Genomic DNA, 25029 nt, shown 5'->3' on the forward strand with positions numbered 1-25029 from the left:
ATCTATCTATCTATCTATCTATCTATCTATCTATCTATCTATCTATCAAATCCACATGTTCATATTATCTTACCCTTGTTAAGAGTCCAGATTCTGAAATGGATGGCTCTTCTCTGACTGCCACTGGCTTATTCTGCTCAGGTGCAAAGTTTTGATCACCTCCATTCTTATAGTGGTTTGGCAAAGGTAGTTTTGGTTCCAACCATTCGATTGTCGTCCCTGAAGAAGTAAGAGATAACTTTCGCTGTAACTTGCTCATAATCTGAAAGGTTTGGTAGAGTTGGCTTTTGCTTTATTTGGAACCTGCAGAACTAGAAGCAGTTAAAGCTGGTCAGAGGTTCTGTAAGAGTCACTTTCAAACTCATTAGCATGTGCTCCACGACTAGACAATTATACACAGGAAGCTTGCAATTTGAAATCTGACACTGGATTGAGGTCCTAAGCCTGAGAAAAGAAGCTTACTTTTCAGTCAAGGTTGAGGATGAAAAAAGCATTTTGTCACCCTAACAGCCCCTATGTGAACTTCTGACCAAAAGCACACATTTGAAAGTGGGCATATCAGTGCTAGTGATGTTTTCTATCAGATTTAAGGAGGATTTAAACCTAGGACCTAGGCCATGTTTTTCACGAACTGAGAATAATTGCCTCTGAATCTGAAGAATGAAAAACAAACTAAAATATGGCATTTTATAAAACATAAACATGCTTATTAACTTACATTCATGCTGAGATCTTAGATTAAACATTGCTATTCTCGTTACCTACTTAATCAATAAGCATTACTTGATATTAAAGTAAAGTAAAGCACCGTATTAGATATTATCCTTTTTTAAAAAAAATTCTATCCTTTTCTGCTATGGAAAATGGTAGTTCTATGTGCCTTTAAGCTGAATAAATAATAGCTGGTTTACTGAAAGATAGCAGTCACATTTGGAGACCTGTCATCCTCTCAGTTAATGACTCAAATGTCTTCTGTTACCCTCAACTAGTTTAACAAAGCAGATTCAATGTCTAATCAATAATGGAAAATGTTCCACTTGATTTCAGAGGCAGATCTAGGTTCCAATGAAGCTGGGTCATAGCATGCCATGACAAAACATTAAGGCTGCTGCAGTTGAAACAGCAAAGAGTAAGGAAATCACTCACACTGTAACACTGCCCATGTATTACAGTACAAGTGTAAATTACATAGTGGCCCCTGGAACATTCTGCCAATCAACTTAGTGGCATATTTTTAACTGTCTCACAACACACGAGGAGGGGTCCTACTTGGGGAACACAATTGATCTATCCTATTTCAAGAACAAAAATTAGATAAAACAAAATACTCCAATCTTTAATTTTGATAAGGAAAATCAAAAATCCTCTTTTATGATTTTTAGGGAAGAAAAATTTAACATCATGAACAAAACTGCTGATGAAGAGCTTTGATAAAGCTTTGATATTGTCTTTGATAAAGACAACAATACTACCATCTACCTTTCTAGGAAAAAATTATTTAGCTTTCATAACACTGTCAAAATTGTTCATGTGTCCAGTTGCTGGGTCTCAACAACTCAAGTTAGTAAGTGAAGATCATCTACTACTAGATTTTTATGGCATTGAAAAGAGAAGATCCTTTTGTGGGGAGGGGCCTGAGGGTAGGTGGCAGATTTGTGATTTCATTGATGTAGAGAACCTCTGGTGAGAAATCTACCAATGCAGATTAACATATGTTGTCCCACATGTGTTACTGTACATCTGCTGGGTTACTGAGAAGTTGTCACATGGTCAGTATGTGCCAGAGCTTAAGACTTGAATCCTGAATGAGTCTGGCCCATTAACCACTCAGACATGCTGCCTTTCATTAAGATTAAAAGAGAGAAGGTAGAAATAACCTGGCTTCTTCCTGGCTTTCCATTATCCTTATTTTACACTGCTCCCCACACTCTACCATCCAGCTACACGGGTCAACTGGCTGTTCTTCATCCAGAACACTTCAACTCCTATTGCCACGTCTCTGCGCTGGCTGTCTTCCAAGCTTAGAGTTCTCACTCTCCTGCATCCCAGCAGATTCCATGGTTTCCTCTGAGACATTTCAAATCCCACCTTCTCCAGCTAGTATGATCTATCCCCTCTTAGACCACCTTCAATCTACTCTGTATATAACTTGTGTGTACCTATATATTTACATATTGTTGACATCCCCATCCCACTAGAATGGGAGCTTCCTGAGGCTAGGGACTATTTTTGCCTTTCTTTGAGTCTGTAGCATTTAGTACAGGACTTGTCACATAGTAAGATCTTAATAAATTACTTGTTATTAAGTAAGCTCTTAATAAATTCTTAATTAATCTGTGCTCCAAAATTGACAATGTTGGAGAAGAATGTCCCTTAGGATGTAAGCAAATAAAAGGCAGGCCATCATTATAGAACACTAAAGTTGTTTGGTAAATAAATTTTTTTCAGTTTCAGAATATTATTAATTTTTTAACCTTTCCTTTTTATTGTGAATGTGAATGTAATGTTCTACATTTCTTCAGAACAAAAAAAGGACTGCATATAAAGCCATAAATCTCCATTTCATATTTTATGCTTTAAAAAAGTATATAAGCTCCATATATTACTTTCACAAATATTCACATATATTACTTTTCCTGTTTTCCTCTGTGTAAAAAAAAATGTTTCAGCAGACTTTTGGAGGGAGGAGAGAAGGGAGAATCAGTAATGCTAACCATCCTCCCCTCCCCCATTATAATAAAACAAATAAGCATAATAAAACAAAATCAAACAAAATAAAAACAATCTACATAGTAGACATGTCCAAAAATGCTTGTCTCTGAATGTACCTTGGGCCACCTCTCTGTCAGGAGTTGGGGAAATGTTTGATTAAAGGTCCTATGGAGGCATGGTTGGTCATCACACTGATCACAGTTCCGGTCTTTCCAAGTTATTCCTCTTTCTTGTCCTAGTTCTGCGCTCTTCCCTCTGCATTATTTCATACTACATGAGGTTCTCTGAAATCATCTTTTATTTCTTATGGTACAATAACATTATACTGCATTCATATACACAACTTATTCATCCATTTCTAATTGATAAGTACTCTCTCTTAGAATTTAGATCTATGCTTTTTTTTCTTTTTTAGTCCCCCCTTTAGGTACAGCAAGTTTGTTTTGCTTGCCAGTGTTTCCTCGCCAATCTTTGCTTCCCTCTTAACCTCTTCTCCACCTCCCATTTCTCCTTGTTTCTCTATTGAATTTGATGTATTTCTACACCACACTTGTGTATGCATGTGTATGTATGTATGACTATATGAGTGTGTAAGTGCACGTATGTGTGTTGCTCATTTCAGATAAAAATATTGAAGTCACTGATGAAGGCCCAATTTTTCACTTTTAATTCTTCTTGTTCTTGGTCAGAGAGAAGAATTTTTGGATCCTAGTACAGAATTTAAAAATATGTCAAAGATATTCATAACATAAAAAACCTGCAAAATTAAGTATTAAACAAACACAGGGGAATCTTGAACCATGATTTCATTGGTGTGGGGAACTTCTGATGTGGAAGCCCCTCCAACCAATTCAGGATGACTAATAATCAGCTACATATAGTCTTCAAGGTTTAGAGCACCGACAGATTCAACTGACTGGCCCGTGGTAACACCGTTAGTATCAATAGGACTTGAACACACGCAGCAATTCCTACTCTCAAGGCTGGCTTTCTATCCACTTTGCCTCTCTCCCTCTATATGTATATACACAAACACATACACCATATGGAGACTAGAATAAAGGCAGGGAGATGTCTACGGTACAGTACAAAAGTCTTAGGCAATGATATGATAGATCCATCTTATAACCTTACCTGATCACAGGACTTGGAAGATCTTAGAGACCACCTAATACAAAAAAGAACTCATGAATGAATTAGATTGTTAGCCAAAGTATAACTTTAAATACCTTTAAGGTAGAGACCCACTTTTAATCCATACCTTACCTGAAGGTAAAGATCCTTTTTGATGTGATGCATGTTGTAGCTGGAGAATGTGAAAGCAATCATTTAAACAATTCATAGTTGCCATGGAAGTTGCTTTGAGCATTAAGAGATCTTGATCCAAGGAGGTAAGATGACCAGAAGCAGGAAGGCATTCAATGCGTCTAATTAAATCTCTTTGGTGTCCTTCTGCATGAGACATCATCTACAGAAAACAACATATCTGCGGGTCACCACTTAAGTTTTTTTTTTTTTAACAGCATATATGAAATAGCAATATCACTTTAAAGATCATATCTTGCTGTTTACTATATCCTAGAGTTCATAGAGCTACAAGTCATAAATCTTCAAGTTACAAGTTGAGTTTTAGTCATGTCAGCTAGTAAGCTAGTTAGTTCACTTTAAAAATAAGGGTTTGAGTAGAATTCAAGTAGGAGCACTGAATTTCTAAAGTCTCTTTTTTCTGAAGTGCTTTTTCACCACAGCATGCAGGTTGATCTCATACATAAAAGCAAATGACAAACAATGAAATATATGAACATATATAACCATCAAAGAAGATGGAGAAATCAGAAGGAGATCTCTCTAGAGTTATGAGGGTCAGAAAGTATTAATCTGCTAGTAGGATGTTAATCATGAAGGACACTAGGAGAAACAAAGCCTCTTTTCTAGGGCCTTGGTATCTGGATTGGAGCCAAGGTGTATGGAGAGCCACAGTACGGTCACAGGGGCAACTCAGTTGATAGGCTTCAAATGTTACTGGAACAAGTAAACTATGCTGTCTAGAAAAAGACATTATAATCTCTGATTGCTTTCTAAATTAGAAAGGGATTCTCCATATTTTCAACCCTATGGATAAACAAAGCCCAATTAAATTTATTCCCAGAAAGGGGAGCAAAGAAATAGCTTTCTCAGAATCTTTAAAATGTGATACTGAGATGGTCTCTGAAGTTGGCAGTTCCTTTCACCATAATTCTAGTAAAGTGCCCCATTTCCTTATCCTTGGCACTGACTTAAGAAGATCTGGGAAAGATTTTTATAACCTTACAGTAAATGCTAAACAAGAAGGAAACTAGGCTGAGTGCCTTGAAGAATGGGAGTAGAGTCTTATGTTACATAAAGTCTGATTTCTGTTGCTATTCCTGGACCAGGTGACTTTGAGATGACTTCTATTTCAGCTGCTGTTCAGTCATTCAGTCATGTCCAACTCTTCATGACCTCAGGGACCATGTACTCAAGGCCCTTTTATCCCCCACTATCTCCCAATGCCTGTCTGAACTCCTGTTCGTGGCTGCCATGACACCATCCATCTCATCTTCTGCCATCCCCTTCTTCTTTTGCCTTCAATCTTTCCCAACATCAGGGTCTTTTCCAATGAGTCCTATGTTTTCATTGTGGCCAAAGGATTTAAGCTTCAATATTTGACCTTCCAGCAAATAGTCTGAATTAACTGTATTAAAAGTATTGACTAACGTCATTGTTGCTGTCCAAAGGATTCTCAAAAGTCTTCTCCAGCACAATTTGAAAGCGTCGATTCTGTAGCATTCAGTTTTCCTCATAGTCCAACTTTCACAGCCATGTTACTATTTGAAAAACCATAGCTTTGACTACATGGATCTTCGTCAGTAAGGTGATGTCTCCGCATTTTAGAATGCTATCCAGATTTGCTGTGGCTTTCCTTCCAAGGAAGTGTTTTTTTAATTTCATGGCAGGAATCACCACCTACAGCAAGCTTTAAGCCCAAGAATATAAAATCTGACACTGCTTCCATTTCTTTTCCTTCTATTTACTAAGAAGGGATAAGAACATGTTCCCATGATCTTACTTTTTTTTAATTAATGTTAAGGTTCAAGCCACTGTTTTACACTCTCCGCTTTCACCCTGATCAAGTGGTTTCTTAATTCTTCCTCACTTCTTTCTACCACCAGAGTGGTATTTTCAGCATTGTCGATATTTCTCCTGACCATCTTAATTCCAGGTTATATTTCACCCAGCCCGACATTTTGCATGATGTATTCTGGACATAAGTCAAATAAATAAGGTGATAACAGAGCTTTTTGTCCTCCTTTCCCAATTTTAGCCAATCAGTTGTTCCACACTGACTTTAACTATTGCTTCTTGACCCAAATACAGGTTTCTCAGGAGATAAGTAAGATGATGTGCTCGAATATCATGTGACAAGTCACAAAACTTCTCTGTGCTTAAGTTTTCTGGTAAGTCCTTTGATCAGAGTTCTTAAGTCTTTCAAAGTTGTTTTTCTTTATACATCTGTTGTCTTTTCTACATATCTCTTCATTTTAAATCAGTTCATACTACCTGGGAATTCTGAAATTATCTTATTCAAAACTATTTCTGGTACGATAACATTCCATTGTATTCATATACCACAATTTGTTCTTAAAATTGGGTCACCTCCTTAGATTTCAGTTCTTTGCTTTTTTTCTTTTAATTTCCTTTTCAGTTTCAAGAAGCTGGTTTTGTTTGCCAGCATTTCTTTATCATACTGTGTGTTTGACCCTCCTTTATCCAATTCAGGTAAGGGTAAGCTTCATCTAATGACTACTCCCTGACTTTCTTCACCACCTAATTCTTTCTCCTTCCTATACTAGTGTGTTCCTTTTACCTTTCTCATGTGTGTATTTTCAACTCTGAAAGGCAAATTGTTTTTGGTTGTAAACCTATCATTTGCCTTTTGGGAAGGATGCTGTCTTCCAAGGTCTCCTTTTGTTTCTAGTAGAAACTGACAGGTCTTATATGAACCTGACTTTTGTTCCTTGATACCTAAACTTCTTTCTGGCTGCTTGCGGTAATTTATGTGAAGGCTTTGTCCTGTGGTTCTAAATACAATATCTAGACTTTTATTTTTTAAATTATGTTTTTCAAGGAACCCAATAATCCTTAAGTGATCCCTTCTTGACCTGTTTTTCATTATTTAGATATTGTAAGATATTTATCTATCTTACCTTTTTTTTTTTTTTTAAAGATTTTTCAATCTTTTGGTTTTGTTCTAATGTGTCTTACTGTCTAATGGAGTCACTGGTTTCTATTTTAGTCTATTCTAGCTTTCAGGGAGTAAATCCTTATCAGTTTCTCTTTTAAGCTACACTTTTTTTTTTTGTAGTGGCAAAACCTTGAAACAAAGTGAATGGCCATGGATTGAAGAATAGCTAAGTAAATTGTCATAAATGAATGGAATGAAATATTGTTATACCTTTAAGTCAACATGAGAAGAGACTGTTAACTGATACTGTTAAGTAAGTCAAACTAGAACACAACCATAAAAATGCAAATGAAAACAAAACTAAAAGGCAGCCAAATGCTGATTAATAATTATGATCAATCTTAGTCCCTTTGAACAGATAGTAAAACACTTCCCTTTCTCCTCTTAGTAGAAGGTAGGGAATTATAGCTGAGGAATATTGCACATACTGTAAAATGAAGTTATTGTGTTGGGGTGATTTTGCTTAACTATTTTTCTTTTGTACAATGGATGGTTCAGTACTAGAGGACAGGGTACACTGGGAAATGACTGTAGTATTAAGAAAGCACCACCAAGGAAAAATTTTTGGCAAGGTTAAAAATTTAGATTTACAATTAAGAGAAGCAAAGGTAGTACGGTAGTGGAGAGAGTGCTGGGCTCAGAGGCAGGAAGAACTTGGTTCAAACCTCTATGACAATGAACCAGCTGTGTAATCCCTAAGCAAGTTAAAGTTACTTTAATTTCTATGTGCCTCTGAATACAGGTGGAAGGAATGCTCACCCCAGGGCTGAGAAAAAACACAGATTCTTCTTGTAATTGAGGACAAAGGATGGAAGAGTGATGAGATGTTTACCTATATTATATATCTCAAAGTTTGCATGGTCAATCTTTTTTTTCCCCCTCCACTCAAGTAATAGGATTTTTGTTTTGTTTTGATAAATGACTAGTTTAATTAGGTCAAATAATTCAGTAACTAGTAAGTTTTCTATTTTTTTATAGACAGATTCTTTTATAGACAGATATATCTATATCTTTTACAGATTTTTATAGACAGATCATAAAAGATCATAAAGCTCATAAACTTAGAGCTAGGAAGGACCTAAGAGGCCATGGAGTCCAACTTCCTTGTTTTACAGATGAAGAAACTGAGGCACAGATAGGTTAAGTAACTTGCTGAAGGTTACACAATGAGTGAGTTTTTGAGGCCGAGTTTAAACTTGGATCTTCCTAAGTCCAAGTCCATTACTACGTCTGCTGTTTGAAGGTTTTTTTCCCCCTCAATTCTTTTCTTTTATAAATTTTATTTCATTCTGAACTTAAGAAATAAAACAAGCATTTCCCTAACATAGCAAAATAGAAAAAAAAAAGATTGTACATGAAACTGCAAATCAATTTGCTATCTCTTTTGATTATAAAGTTATCATGTAACTTTTAAATTTTTTCTTCTTCCCCTCCTAGCCAGAGATGGCTACCACTAGCCACAAATATGTCTGTGTGTATACACATATATGTATGTATACACACACACACATGTAAAATCATTCTATACATTCTTCTATCATTTCTTTCTTTTGGATGCAGATAGTGCTTTTCTTCATGTGTTTTGTAGTTAATTTGTATATTTATAATAATAATGACTTAATATTGTTCTTAAAACAATATTGCTGTTACTGTATACAATTGGTTTCTCGGTTATACTCATTTCACTCTTCATTATTTCATGCAAGTCTATCCATGTTTTTCTAAGATCAGAGCTCATCTTTTCTTACAGCACAGTAGTATTGCATCACGATCATATTACCCAAATTGTTTAGCCATTCCCCAATAAATAGGCATCCCTGAAATTTCCAGTTCTTTGACACCACAAAGAGTGCTGCTGTAAGTATTTTAGAACATATAGTTTCTTTTCCTTTTTCCCTAGCCATCTTTGGAAATAGAACAGTTAGTGGTTTTGCTGGATCAAAGTGTACAGGCAGTTTAACTCCAGATTGTTCTCCAAAATAGTTGGAGAACAGTTTCACTAACAGTCAATTTTTCCGCATCCCATTCAACATTTGTTCCTTTCCCCTTCAATTGTTTTAGCCAATCTGATAAGGGTAAAATTATATCTCAAGGTTGTTTTAATTTGCATTTCTCTAAACAATGATTTAGAGCATTTTTCATATGATTAAATTGTTTTGATTTCTTCATTGGAAAACTGACTGATTATATCCTTTGACCATTTATCAATTGGGGAATGACTCATATTCTTATAGATTTGACAAAGTTCTTAATATATTTGAAATATGAGAATCTGCCTATAAAATTTCATAAATTGTTTACCTATCCGTAAGTCTGACAGGCAATACATTCCATGTTCTTCAAATTTTCTTGCAAGATCTCTTTAGGTCATGTAACCATTTTGATTTTATTTTAGTAAATTGTGTAAGACACTGGACTGTACCCAATTTCTGCCATACTGCCAACAATTTTTATCAAATAATGAATTCTTATCCCAAATCTTAAGTTTTTACACTTAAAATACAAAGTTGCTATATTTATTTGCTGCTGTAAATTATATGTCTACTCTCTGTTCCACTGATCTACCTTCCTATTTCTTAACCGGTATCATATGGTTTTTTCTTTTGGCTTTTTTTTTTTTTTTGGGTAGGCAATGGGGTTAAGCGACTTGCCCAGGGTCACACAGCTATTAAGTGTTATGTGTCTAAGGCCGGATTTGAATTCAGGTCCCCCTGAATCCAGGGTCGGTGCTCTATCCATTGCACCACCTAGCTGCCCCGGTACCATATAGTTTTGATAATTATAGTCTTAAAATGTAGGTTAAGACCCAGTACTTTGGGAGCAGTTAGGTGGCACAGTGAATAGAGCACTGGCCCTTGAGTCAGGATGACCTGAGTTCAAATCCAGCAGACACTTGACACTTGCTAGCTGTGTGACCCTGGGCAAGTCCTTAACCCCAACGGCCTTGACAAAAACAAACCAAACCAAACCAAACCAAAAAAAAACCCAGTACTGTACTCCAAAAGGAATACACCTCCTCCCTCTACATTTTTTTTTGCTCTATCGCCGCCTAGATGCCCTTTTTTTTATTAGTTCCTTTCATATTCTTGCCTTTCTGTTCTTCCCAATGAATTCTGTTATTGTTTTTTTCTAATTCAGTAAAATAATTTTTGCTAATTTAATTGTGATGGTATTAAATACATAAATTAGTTTAAGTAAAGTTGTCATTTCCATTATATCAGTCCTTCCTACCCATGATCAATTAACATGTCTCCAATTATTTAAATCGGATTTTACTCGTATAAAAAGTTTTAATAATTTTGTTCATATAGTTTCTGAGTTTGCTTTGGCACGTGTACTCCCAGATATTTTACACTTTCTAGAGTTATTTTAAAAGGAGTATCTCTTCTTGCAAGGTTTTGTTTGTGACATATAAGAATGTTGATGGTTTATGTGTATTTACTTTATATCCTGCTACTTGCTAAAATTATTAATTATTTCGACTAACTTTTTAGTTGAGTCTTTGGAATTTTCTAAGTATATCTTCATATTGTCTACAAAAAGTTTTATTACTTCATTTCCTATTCTGATTCCTTCTATTTCTTTTTCTTCTCTTACTGCTCTTGCTAGCGTTTCCAATAAAATACTGTATAATGGGGACATATGGTGATATATTCCCTCCAATTTTCAGCTACCAGTTCCAGTTCCATATACATATAAACATAGTAACTTTGTATTTTACAAGTGTAAAAACTTAAGATTTGGGATAAGAATTCATTATTTGGATTTTTTTTTTTAAGGCAGTTGGGGTTAAGTGACTTGCCCAGGGTCACACAGCTAGTAAGTTGCAAGTGTTTGGTCTGAGGTCAGATTTGAATTCAGGTCCTCCTGACTTCAGGGCCAGTGGTCTATCCACTGCGCCACCTAGCTGCCCCTTTTGAATCTTTTTTTTTTTCTTAAGAATTCATTATTTGGTAAAAATTATTTGGAAAACTAGAAAACAGTATGGCCAAAATTGTATCTACTAAGATAATGTCAAAATGGACACATGACCACGTGTATCTCATATACTCCCATGTGGGTATCTCATTGAAACTATTCTTCATTTTTTCCTTCTGTTTCTAATTTTTTTATTCTTTAGAAAGACAATTCTTTTCAATATTGATATTCCTTTCATCTCCCTTTTTGCACCCATTTGTCAACAAATGGATTATATCTCCTTTTTTTGGTGTTAGAGACAACATGCCTCTACTGCCATTGGTCATATACTTCTCTTTTTACAGAAAATCAAAGCTTTCAAAACATTTTTAAATTTTGAGCTATATACCTTACATTTTCTTCTGAAATTGTTTCTACCAATTTAAAGCAATGTCATTATATTTTGTTCCTTAGTGATGCGTGTTTCTCAAACTCAAAGATTCCTAAATGTGTCTTTACCAACAGTAATTCAGACAGATTCAGTATCAACCATCACTTCTGGCGAGTACCCTCATTGGTCTTGTTTTTGTTCTTTGAGGTTTTACTCATGCCCAGTATCACAAGAATATTCTAGTACATTCACATACCACAATTTATCTAGCACTTCCCCAAATGATGGACACCCACTTTGTTTCCCATTTTTCAGCTACTACAAAAAATGTTTCTACAAATAATTTGGCATATGTGGAACAGATTCAGCATACTGATTTTTCTCTCTTTACTTTTTGCTATAATGAAGGTATTTTGCCACTACCACGGTAGTGCCCTAAGTGGTATAAGGTATGAACAAAATTCATGTTTTATTAAAGATTAAGAAGAAAATCATATGGTTTTTAATTCCTGACATATCTAAAGTGAGCAAACAGTAAAAATTCAAGAAATTATGGAATAAGTTTTTAGAAGCAAAATGCATCTAGGTATAATTTTGTATATTTCACCATAATCAGCTGGAGGTAAATCTAACTGTTTATCCACAGCTGGATATTCAACTCAATTCTCAATGTTCAAAATATTCAATTCTAACTTACTCTTCTATCTTACTGCTGCTCCATAAGGGCAAGGTCTGGTTCACTTTTATCTTTATATTCCCAGAGCCTAGCGCACAGCCTAGTACATGGCAGTTGCTGAATAAATGCTTGATGATTGACTGATATTCTCCCAGAATTGGTAGATATATTTGAAACCTCAGAACAGAAGAACAGCAAAACTTCCTGCATCTTCTGGAAAATATTTTGGAATCACTTTAAAAAAAAAAGTCACTAACTCTACAAAACTCTTTGACCCAATGATACCACTACTATGGAGGCAAAAAAACAAAGGGAAAAGCATATGCACAAGCATATTTAGAGTAGTACTTTTTGTGCCTGAAAAAAAACTGAAAGGAAAGTGCATGCCTATTTATTAAGGAATGGCTGAATAAACTGGTACAGGAATGTAACAGAATTTTTGTGTCAAGATTGTTTCACTATGTTTTTGCTTCCTCAGTTGCTAGCAAGGTGCCTGTCATACAGTAGGTATTTAATAAATGTTAGCTGACTTAACTGATTGATGAGAAACAATGAATATCAATAATTTAAACAAACTTGGAAGACTTGTATGAACTGATGCAGGGCAAAGTAATGTAAAGGAAAACTACACTGAAGGCTTCAGAACTCTGACCAATGCAATGATTGATTCTGACCTCAAGAGGAAGGGTGCATTCCTCCACCCTCTAGGCTGAAGAGTTATTGAGTACAGGTAGGGAAAAACTGAGACATAAGACGTCAGACTTAGCCAATGTACTGCTCATTTGCTAACTATACTTCTTTAATACTTCCTTTGGTTCTACGTTTTTTTGGTGAAGGAGGGCATTGGAAAGTGAAAGTGAATTTTTAAAAAATCATTAAGATTAAGAGAAATTTACTTTCCCTTCGGAGAGTAATAGATATCAAATAATGTTCTTGAAAGTTCCCTTTCCAACTCACTATGTCCTCTTCTAAAAATGTTCAGAGGCTCATAGAAGCCAAAAGGGACTTTAGAGATCACATCTAACCTTTTCATTTTATAGATGAGAAAACTGAGGCAAAGAGAGGGTAAATGACTTGGCCAGGGTCACATAGCTATTAAATGTCTGAAGCAGGATCCAAATCCAGGTCTTCATGACCAAGGCTCTATCCACTACACACACCATACTGCATCTCTCAGGCACAAAAAGAGCACTTAGAGTAAATGCTTTTAGGATGGTTTTTAATAACTCTTAAATGTTATTAAAACTACCATTTAGAAACCTGAGTCTCTAAATTTTTAACTTCAATCTTTAAATTTTTAAGTTACGTGGCACAGTTAAGTTTAAATTTTAAGCTAGGTGTCACAGTGGACAGAGCTCTGGCCTTGTAGTCAAGAGGACCTGAGTTCAAATCCGGCCTCACACACTTGACCCTTACTAACTGTGTGACCCTGGGCAAGTCACTTAACCCCAATTGCCTCACCAAAAAGCAAAAAAAGGAAAAAAAAAAGCTTAAAGCACTATGTTAACTACTACTATTCTTAGGAGTAGTATTATTATCTTAATGTTCTTACTGGGCAGCTTAGGTGGCACAGTGGATAGAGCACTGGGCTTGGAATCAGGAAGACTCATCTTCCTGAGTTTAGATCTGACCTAAGACACTTACTAGGTGTGTGACCCTGGGCAAGTCACCTAACCCTGTTTGCCTCAGTTCCTCATCTGTAAAATGAGCTGGAGAAAGAAAAACCATTCCAGTATCTTTTCCAAGAAAACCTCAAAATGGAGTCCAGAAGAATCGGATATGACTGAAATGACTCAACACCACCATTCTTACTATTACGTCTGAACAATGTAGATGAGGGAAATCAGTAAGGCTCCTGTGTAACCTCTAACTTTAGGATGAGGACTGTCTAAGGGCTGGGTTGAAGAATTCTGGCACGTAACTTCCTCCTCCCCAACTTAAATATGTCGAATGAAGAGAAAAATAAGAAAAAGGAGAGAAAGGAAATAAATCCACACAATGTAATTCTTATAGAAAAAAATAAACAAAAGGCGACAACATCATGATGTCAGATGATTATCTGTGCCCTATACTCTGAGTTCCCACTTTCTCCCCTAAACAGAAATACACACTTATTTAATGGAAAGCTCTTCTGTCCATATTACTTTACCAATCATTGCACAGAAGGCTTTGAGCTATATCTAACCCTGGTGCAGATGGTCCAGAAAAAATTCATGGTCTGGGAAGTGATAATTCCATCTGATAGCACAGGCAGCTACAATACTTAGTTTTTATGGAAGGGGTATGGGTTCAAAGAACATCTATGTCTGCTCAGAATATATAAAGAATGTTATTTCTGCCCATAATCTCCATGGCACAGAATAATTTCCCATCATAAGATGGGCCCCCAAGATGGAGAATAGTGGCAGCATCAGCTAATGCTCATCAGTGCTATGTGGATAAGGTAGGCTGAAAAAGCAGGTGGCTTTTATTCATGAGCAAATGGAGTATTTTTCTCTGAAATTTACATGCTCCAAAATTCCTTCTGGTGCCACTGATTTCCTATGATTCCTGGAACTGCACTTGACAAACCAAGAAATACTCCTGTTATGCTCCTTTTTTCTCCTTCCTGCTCTTAAGGGATGAATTTCTCTGTGAAAGACCATAGCTTGGACCCTGCATATGTAATGGCCAGCTCTTTTCTTGGGACTCACTAAGCTTGAAAAACAGCAGGCTGGCAAGGCAGGCAATTGAAGTAAGGAAACCCAAAATGCAGACAAAAACTGACCAGGTCAAACATTCTTTGCTGTACTTTAACTTAACTAGTTCATACTGACCTCTCTGACTTCCACAAGGTGGTCAGGTTGCAACTGAGTTCTTTTGCCCACGGACTGCAGTTTGGAATGTCCAACATTAAAAAGAGAAATGGCATTCTGACTTGGTCTCCTCTGTGAACCTGGAGAGTTACCACTACTTTGAGATGCAAGTGAGAAGCTCCGAGACTTCAGAGGAGGATTATTCTGTTAGATAAGCAAAGTAAAATATTTTTAAAACAAAAAAGTCCTCAAAATTTCACTCTACCATGTATGCTTATAATTTATTCATGTATAATACTTCAGAATTATGAAAAAACATGATTTTGTGCATAGCACAACTTAAGGCACCCAAAATGGAAGCCCCATACTGGTCCAGATACAGGCTATATTCCTCTATCCCCACCAGCTCTGGCTCAAAAAACCCAAATCTGGCCTATAATTGATGCTATTTTTCACTGTACATAGTTTTTTCCCCTCTTTTCAAAGAACTAATTTTAGGGGTATGGGCTATACTTGGGAATTGCCTATATTCAAACCAATACAATAACTTTTACTGTAACATCCTACAGTGAGTTGGCAATTGAACAAAAATGGGAAATTCAGGATTATACACGCACAGTACAATCTTCTAAATCATTCTGCCTTTTAATTTTAGCTCTAATAATTACTAATAATTACAACAAGAAATGTCAAATTTAAAGAATCAACATCTTGTCTTCAACCATCATACTGAAGAAAATAATATATTCAGGAATAAAATCTAAATGAACAATTTTTTTTCAAATGTTAATGAATATTTCTTCAAGGAATATTCTAACTTTCTGATCATTGATTACATCTACTTCTTAGAAGTACAAAATTTTTTATGTTTTTTTCTGAAGGCTAGACTGGAGGGCTACACATTATAAACGTGTTTTGACATTGTTATGAAAAACTATGAAAAGTACATATACTAGAGTTAAGTTATGCCCTACGTGTGTTTACCTTTCAACTGGATAAATATTACTAAGTGATTCACATTTCAAGTACACTGAGACCTTCAAAAACATTCTTTCACTATTTTCAATTAATACTGCAATCCAATTCACATACCTTTCCAATAGCTTCTGTGTGATGTTGTGTACATATCTGAAGTCTGCTAACCCAATGCTGTCGTTCTTTAGCATCTGTGGCTAATAAAGACAACCTAGAAGTTATTTACTTTTAAATCTCTCACTGAAATTTAATCAACACTTGATTGTCTATAAGAGTTTAAATGACTGAAAACCAAAACTTAATCCTCAAATTCCAAAACAGTCATCCCAAACAAGGGACAAAAAGTAAAACTGAAGCCCACCCAACCTAGCTAGGCATTGCTGTATATAAAGGAAGTAATTCTGAACACAGAGATATTATATAGAGTGGATAAGCCATAAACAGAGAAAACAGGATTTGGCTACAAACTGTTCTCTTTGAAAAACATTTTTAAAAAATCAAATATGACTTTTGCATTAAACAAAGTAGCTCAAACTATTTGGTGATACTGTGCCTTCAGATCTCACACAATATTCAACCAGGATGACCTAGTTACTGTGTGAGATATTTCCTTAGGACAAACAAAAACTGAAAAGGAATTCCATTTTAATGCATTTCTCAATAAGCAGGATATTGTTTGTTAAAGATTATCATTACAAAATCTTTGGGGAAAAGCAATCCCTACATATAACATACTTGGTTCTATGACCATTTGGGTGAAAGAGGTTCATTCTTAGAAAGATTTTATAAACTCATTAAAAAGCATTATTCAATTATTCTTCCCATAGCTAGCTCGATAATTCATTGTTAATGATTAATTATCATTATTAATTATTTCTGTTCTCCAAAAGATAAAGAAAAACAAAAAGGGCAACAAACCAAAGTAACAAGGTAGGAGTGACCTCAAATGAAAAAGAAAAACCACCACATTAATTTTCACTTTCCTACCTCTGAGTTTATACTGCTCCCCGCTGGCAGCATTTACAGTGAAAGTATGAGAGTCCTCATCACTGGGGGATATTACTGCTCCAGCTAGATGCAAAGTACCTCTGGGCTTCTGATTTCTAGATTGTTCATTGACAAAGTACTCCAATAGTCCAGCTTCATTATTTAAAACGAAAAACCTATAATGATGAGGAATCTGGGTTTTTAAACATTCAAAGCTCTAGAAAACCTCTTATCTGTGTAGTTATAGAAATGTGCAATCCACTAACACTAAGAATTATTTGGGAGGGCAGTTAGGTGGTGCAGTGGATAGAGCACCGGCCCTGGAGTCTGGAGGACCTGAGTTCAAATCCAGCCCCAGACACTTGACGCTAGCAATGTGACTCTGGGCAAGTCACTTAACCCCACTGTTTAGCAAACAAAAAAAACTGGAAAAAAATTATTTGGGAAAAGATGGCTTCAAATTTCCCAATGGGAAAGGATACTAAATTAACAGAGATTGTGAATTCTTAAGCTGTGTGAGAAAAAGAGTTGAGGAGAAAGTTGGGTGAAGTAAACAGTTAGGTACAACACAAAGGTAGAAGCATTAAGGATATTTTAATAATTCTTTAAAAAATTCTCCTGGCTAAATGGTCAAGGGATGGGAAGGAGGGTTCTCAAAAGAACTGGAAACAACTTAAAAATATATGAAACTTTACTCCAAATCATTAAAAAACAGAAATCAAAATAACTGAGGTTTTGCTCAAATTCAGCAAAAGGGGAAAAGTGACAAAAGACTAAGAAAAAGTCAATGTTAGAGAGGTTATAGGAAGAGGAGCATACTAATACACATTTGTCCAGGGTCACATAGCTAGTGAGTATCTGAGAATAAATTTGAACTCAGGTCTTCCTAATTTCAGGCCCAGTACTCTGTCCACTGTGTCAACTAACTGCCTCTAAGAAAGCTCTCATAAATATTGGGAAATTCAGAGCAACACTTTTGTGGTAGCAAAGAAGTGGAGAGAGTAGGTGCCCATAATAAATGCTTTATGGACTGATTTATTGACCAACTGGGAACAGAACCAGGAAAACTATACATATCCACATATGGGCTTATACATATACACACACATGTATATACGTATACATACATGTATATATGCCTAAATATACATGCATGTGTATATATGTGTACATATACATACACATATATGTATTCGTATACATGTATGTGTGTGCATACATGCCTATATATATATATATATAAAGTAGGCAACAATATAAACAAAATAGATAAAACTGCTGCATAATTATAATCAAGTTTCATAAAAGAGCTAAAAAAATTCACCTCGCTCCCTTCAACATAGATTTGATATGGACACAGAATACAATGCATATAGAAAATTGCATATATTGTCAGATATGGTCAATGTGATAGTTTTGCTAAGGTAACTTTTTTCTCCCAATTTCTTTTAAAATCTTTGTCACAAGGAATGGCTCTCTGGGGAGGAGGGTTAGATATATTTGGAAATGAATGTCATATAACAACAAAAGACATCAATAAAAGTACTAATAAACATATACCAGAAATTTTTAAAAATTAAAACATTATCCATTGCATATAGGTATTTATTTTATTATTACTCAGGTTGCTTAAGTTACAGTAAAAGGCACAACAAAGTCTTTAAATGCCAGTAATTTAAAAAGGTACAATTTTGAATCCTTGCTTAAGACACACAAATGCTTTTAGCCCAGTACTAGTGAAAGAGATAATAGAAGAAAAAGAGATTTGCTGATTCTGGCATCTGATTGATGATCAAGAATCATATTTAGACCAACAAGAGATCACCTAATCCAATCCTTTCATTTTACAGATGAAAAAAATGAGGCCCAAAGAGAAAAATTAATTTTCCCCAAATCACATAGTAAATAGCAGCTGTGATTTGAATCCATGCTCTTTCAAAAAATGATTTCTCTCCTAAATTCATTATAAAGGAGATAAACAGCTGTCCAAAGAGATTCTGTGGCAGGAATTCTAGTTATAGATTCAATGGAAATAATTCATCCATTCATTATAACATCCTCTGACACTGCCACCCCTCTAATTCGGGTCCTTATCACTTCACACCTGCATTACTGCAATAGATGGTGATGTGTCTGCCTGCCTCATGCCTCTCCCAGTGAGCCACTAAAATTATTTTCCTAAAATGCAGGTCTGATCATATCATTCCCTAACTTAATAAGCTCCTGTAGCTCTCCGTAGTCCTTCACAATCTAACTCCTTCTAATCTTTTCAAGCTTCTTTCACTTTACTCCCCAACAAGTACTCTTCAATAGAGTGAGATGTTCATTGCTGGCTCCAGGTATTTTCTCTGGCTGTCACCCGTGCCAGGAATGTTTTCTCTTCTGCTCCTAACTACTTACCTCCTGGCTTCCTTTAAGTCTCAACTAAAATCCCACCTTCAAGAGGAAACCTCTTCCAATTCCTCTTCATTTCAGTGTCTTCCCCATGTTAATTATTTCCTATTTATACTGTATACAGGTTGCTTTGTATATATTTATTTGCATGCTGTCTCTCCCATTTGATTGTAAGCTCCATGAAGGCAGGAACTTCTTTTGCCTTTTTTTATAACCCCAATATTTAGCACCATGCTTGGCACATAAAGACACCTAATAATTGACAAAGAAACTGATTTAAGCTTTGCATAGTTTAAAAAAAAAATCAGGATAAGAAAGAGACATGGTTAGTTCTGTTGGTATCTCGATCTCAATATGCCCCAAATCAAGATCACTTTGTTCCCTCAAAACTTGGCCTTCTTCCTAAGTATCAGTATCCTCTTCGACTCTGCTTGACCAATTACTATTAGCACTTCAATAATCAGTTTTATCTGCTGCCTCTTCTCTTTCCCTTGCCTTATCTCCTCCAATAGACAATGTCCTTGCACTTGATCCCCCATGCACTTAAGGTGAGTACCTTACACATACCAGGGACACACAAAAATATTTGCTGAAAATATGAAATGTGGGCTAGCATTTATAGATATAAATTACTACTTTAGAAACCTTCCGAGGTGTTTTTCCCTTTTGTCTGAGAGTTCTATAGATGACAAAAAAGCTAGTTTTAAATAAAAATCCTATACTTGATTTATTTGGGAATAGCCAAAGGAACTGTTAAATAGCCTGTGTGTAATTCTATCAAGTAAACCTTTGCTTGGAAAAAATGCAATACAAGGGGTGACCTTTATTTGGAACCTTAAAAAAATCTATTTGGGCTGCAGTAGAGCTAAAAATATATAAGGACACATAATCCATATAGGAAGTAAAGCTTAAGTTAAAACGGGATCATTCCCACTTTGGTAAGGGGCGAGAAGGCACATGATTCTGTCTTCTCTACTTATGTCTTAACTAAAAAAATGGGTAGATCCTTTTAAAAGCTGAATGATAAATAAATAATGATTTTAAATTATAATTTTCAGATGTTATGGAAATATACAACTTCACAGAACTAATATAAGAATATTAGGAAATTTATGTATGGTAAAGGCTTTTCAGGGAAAAAATAAACTAGTAAACATCTAGGAGATTTTTTAAAAGTGAATAGCTAATCCTTAAATTTCTTTATAAGAAAACTTTTTGATATTCAAGAAAAAATGACGTAGAAGTTTCCCAAGCTACCTTCAAAAGAAGAAATGCAAACATAAACAGCCATATAAAACATCCATATGAACATTCTAATTCTAAATATAATAAAAGAAATATAAATTAAAGCAACTCTGAAGTTTCACTCCCTACTCACTGGTTTGGCAAAAACAAAACTGAATGTTGAGGAGACTATGGGAAGACAAACACACTAATGTACTGCTTTGGAAGCTGTGAACTGGTCCAATTCTTCTGGAGAATGATTTGGCATAACACTAGAAAAGTCAATATATTGCGTCTCTTGATGCCCTAGGTATTTATCTGAAGGAGGTGAAAGACATAGGGAAATATCTTCCACATACAAAAAATATTTATAAAAAAATATCCTTTGTGTGGCAGGAAAGAAGTGGAAACAAAGGGAGTGCCAATGGCCTGGAGAATGACTGAATGGCATATGAATACAACAGAATAGTAAAGTTTCATAAGAAAAATATAAAGAATTCAGGGAATCTTAGGAGACTACTAGTAAGAACTGAAGTGAGCAGAATCAGGAAAACAATTTACACAATGACTACAATAATGCAAAGCAAAACACTACTGACCATGGAGTGACTAATTGACTTCTTAAGACTGAAAGTAAAGGATGTTGCATGGGACCACTCCTCCCCTTTTACTGGGTGGAGAGGTGCTGGACTCATTTAGAGTGTGAGCTCCAGCAATGTATTAGCGTGCCTATCTTTCTACAATCCTCCCCTACATTAACTGTTGCCATTTTTGCCAATTTGTAGGGTGTGAATGTGCAGTCTCAAGATTGTTTTGATTTGAATTTCTATTATTAGAGATTTGGAGCGGTTTCTCATGTGGTTATGACAGATCCTTTAACCATGTATCTATTGGTGAATGGCTATTAGTCACACACAATTTATCTTGGATGCCTAAACCTTATTAGCGAAGTTTAATACAACAATTTTTCCTCTCGTTTGACCACCTCCCTTCTTATCTTAGGTACATTAATACTGTCTCTGCAGAAGCTTTTCAGTTTCAAGTAGTCAATTTTATTCTGTCTTTTGTAATTACCTCTGTCTTTTATTTGGTTAAGAATACATCTCTTACCCATAGTTGTAAGAGGTATATGGTCTGCTTCTCTTCTAATTTTTTTATATTATTATCTTTAACATTATATATTGGGAAGTGGGATATAACCTGTTGGTCTAAGCCTAATTACTGACAGATTGCTTTCTAGGTTTTCAAGCAGTTTGTCAAGCAGGGAGTTTTTCCCAAGGTAATTTATGTTTTCCACTTCATGTTTCCAAACACTGGGTTATTGAGTTCTGTTGTTTGTAAATCTCCCATGGTGGTTCCACTAATTTATCTCTCTATTCTTTAATTAACAAGAGGTGGTTTTGATGACTGCTGTTTTATAATACAGTTTAATATCTGGGAGTGCTTGATATTCTTGATATAAGTCTTTGATATTCTAGATCTTTTTGTTATTTTTTTTTATCAAGTTCTGTATGGTATCCTCCTGGCAATTTAACTGGTATAGCATTAAAAATATAAATTAATTTTAGTAGCATTGCTATTTTTATTATATTGACACAGCCTAGTCATGAACACTGAATATTCCTCTACTTGTTTAGGTTGTCCTTTATTTCTTTCTTTCCTTTTTTTTAGTTTTCAACATTCACTTCCATAAGATTTTGAGTTTCAAATTCTCCCCATCTCTCTCCACTCCTCAAGCCAAGATGCAGTGTAAATTGATATAGGCTCAACATTCATATTAAAGCTATCTTCACATTAGTCACGTTGTAATAAAGAATTAGAACCAATGGGAGAAACCATGAAAAAGAAGGAACAACAAAAAAAAGAGCAAATTAGTATGTTTCCATCTACATTCAGACTCCATAATTCTTTTTCTGAATGTGGACAGCACTTTCCATCATGAGTCTTTTGGAGTTAGATCCTTGCATTGCTAAGAGATAAGTCCTTCAGTTAGTCATTGCACAATGTGGCTGTTACTATGTCCAATGTTCTTCTGGTTCTGCTCACTTTACTCAGCATCAGTTCATATAATTCTTCCCAGGTTTTTCTGAAGTCTGCCTGCTCATCATTTCTTATAGCACAAGAGTATTCCATTTTACATTCATATACCCCAATTTGTTCAGCCATTACTCAACTGATGGTCATCCCTTAAATTTCCAATTCTTTGACACACAAAGAGCTGCTATAAATATTTTTGTACATGTGGGTCCTTTTCCCATTTGTACACTCTCTTTGGGATACAGCCCTAGAAGTGCTATTGCTGGTCAAAGGGTATGCACATTTTTATAGCCCTTTAGGCATAGTTCCAAATTGCTCTCCAAAATGGTTGGATCATTTCACAACTCCACAAATAATGCATTAGTGTTCCAATTTTCCCACATCTTCTCCACCATTTATCATTTCTCTGTTTTGTCATGTTGGCCAATCTGATAGGTGTGATGTGGTATTTCAGAGTTGTTTTGATTTGCATTTCTCTAATCAATAGTGATTTAGAGCATTTTTTCATATGACTATAGATGGTTTTAATTTCTTCATCTGAGAAGTACCTGTTCATATCCTTCGACCATTTATCAATTGGGGAATGACTTGTAGTCTTATAAATTTGACTTAGTTCTCTACATATTTTAGAAATGAGGCTCTTATTAGAGACACTGTTTGTAAAGATTCTTTCCCAGTTAAGAAAGTTGATTCTTTTAAACTCTATGACAAGGAGCTTGACTTTGATTCCTGGAAAAAATCTAGAATATATTATTAAAAATTATAGACTGATTTCCTTAATGAATATAGATGCAAAATTTTTAAATAAAACATTAGCAAAGAGATAACAGCATCTTACTGAGGATAATACACTATGACCAGGTAGGATTTATTACCAGGAATGAGGGGTGGTTCAACATTAGGAAAACTATCAACATAACTGACCATATCAACAACAAAACTAACAGAAATCATATGATTATCTCAACAGATGTAGAAAAGTACAAAATACAAAATACAATACCCATTCCTATTAAAAACACTAAAGAGTACAGGACTAAATAGAGTCTTCCTTAAAAGACTTCCTTAAAAGAGGTAGCATCTATCTAAAACCATCAGCAAGCATTATATGTAATGGGGATAAGTAAAAGCATTTCCAATAAGATCAGGGTGAAAGGGTGTCTATTATCACCACTGTTATTCAATATGGTACTAGAAATGTTAGCTTTAGCAGTAAGAGAAGAAAAAGAAATTGAAGGAATCAGAATAGGCAAAGAAACAAAGCTATTGTTCTGCAGATGACGATGGTACACTTAAAGAATTCTAGAGAATCAAGTAAAAAATTACTTGAAATAAACAACTTTAGCAAAGTTGCAGGATATCAAAAAACCAATATATCAAGGTTCCTTATCCCTGTGTCCTGAAGTCATTCCAATCAATTCAACAAGTATTGGGTCAGCTTGATAAGGTAGAGGGAAGAAAAAGGGAACGTTTAAAAAAAAAAAAGGCAAGAAATTAGAATAAAAATAAAGTAGAGGAGAGACAGGATATGTATGGAAGCTCCTCACACTGGTCCAATAACAGTAAGTCACGGGAATGGGATCTGTTTAATGAACAAAATAGAAAAATAAAGTGATTAAGTCTGAGGGTATGTAAGACAATGAATTAGGGAAAAAATTTTTATATATGCAATTTACATTCAGCTGTTTTCAATTGTTTCCAACTCTTCATGACCCCATTTGGAGCTTTCCTGGCAAAGATACTGGAGTGGTTTGCCATTTCCTTCTTCAGCTCATTTTAAAGATGAGGAAACTAAGGCAAACAGGATTAAGTGACTTGCCCAGGGTCACACAGCTAGGAAGTGTTTGAGGCCAGATTTGAACTCAGGAGAATGATCAGGCCTAGCACTCTACCCACTGTTCTACCTAGCTGCTCCCAAGGTAACGAACTGATAAAATAAGATTAGGTTTACAAACATATACAATCTAAGTAAAAAAAAATTAAGAGAAAGCCCGTGTGTAAGCACAAACAAGAATGGCAACTGTCACTTCTCTTTGTATTTCCTATCACATTCCTCACAGAGCCTCCTAAAAATCTTGTGCTTTCTTTTTCTTTCTTTCTCAGTAAATGACTTCATATCCTTCTTTACTGAGACATAGGCACCATTACCTCAATTTCCCACCTCTTCACTTCACAGTTTATTTCTTCACTCATCTTATCCTAATTATCTCCTGTCTCAAAAGGAAAAGGTATCCTTCCTGAAGTCCTCATGTACTCAAAATCCTCTAGGATTTTGTTCCATCCATCATCTTTTCCTCTTGTGTGTTGTTTTCTTTTGTACTCATTTCTTTTCTACTACCTACAAACAGTCAGGAAAACCACAAGTGAGAGGAATTGCTTACTTAAAAATTTTTACCAAGCTAGCATGAAATGGGGTTAGGGTATAGTCAGGGTAAATTGCTTGACTTTGAATCAGAAAAACCAGGGTTCAAATCTCACCTCCGCCTTGCTGAGCAAATCACATCTCTGGCCTCAGTTTAAGTGTAAAAGGAGAGGTTTGTGCTCAATGATCTCTAAGGTCTCTTCTAGACCTAAATCTAAGAGTTTATGATCCCATAAAACAGGAAAAGTAACCAGGCAACAAGGTTACTGAATTGCATGTATTTTCCTATCAGGTATATATAATGTTCAAACTTCA

The 25029-nt window shown here is 35.3% G+C and overlaps 1 protein-coding gene across 2 annotated transcripts in view; it reads right to left on the minus strand.

Annotated features, from left to right (window-relative positions):
• The window catches only part of OSBPL11 (oxysterol binding protein like 11), an 82065-nt gene that overhangs the window by 33451 nt on the left and 23585 nt on the right, over window positions 1-25029 (minus strand). For both annotated transcript variants that reach the window (XM_027845244.1, XM_027845245.1), the window contains exons 3-7: window positions 16698-16873; window positions 15828-15907; window positions 14757-14939; window positions 3979-4180; window positions 74-219 (exon numbers count right to left, since the gene is read on the minus strand). In XM_027845244.1, the coding sequence (XP_027701045.1) occupies window positions 74-219; window positions 3979-4180; window positions 14757-14939; window positions 15828-15907; window positions 16698-16873 (787 nt within the window). The remainder of the gene's footprint in view (window positions 1-73; window positions 220-3978; window positions 4181-14756; window positions 14940-15827; window positions 15908-16697; window positions 16874-25029) is intronic.

The sequence above is a fragment of the Vombatus ursinus genome, unplaced genomic scaffold (assembly GCF_900497805.2).
Source record: "Vombatus ursinus unplaced genomic scaffold, bare-nosed wombat genome assembly UNPS02014959.1, whole genome shotgun sequence".
Taxonomy (NCBI): domain Eukaryota; kingdom Metazoa; phylum Chordata; class Mammalia; order Diprotodontia; family Vombatidae; genus Vombatus; species Vombatus ursinus.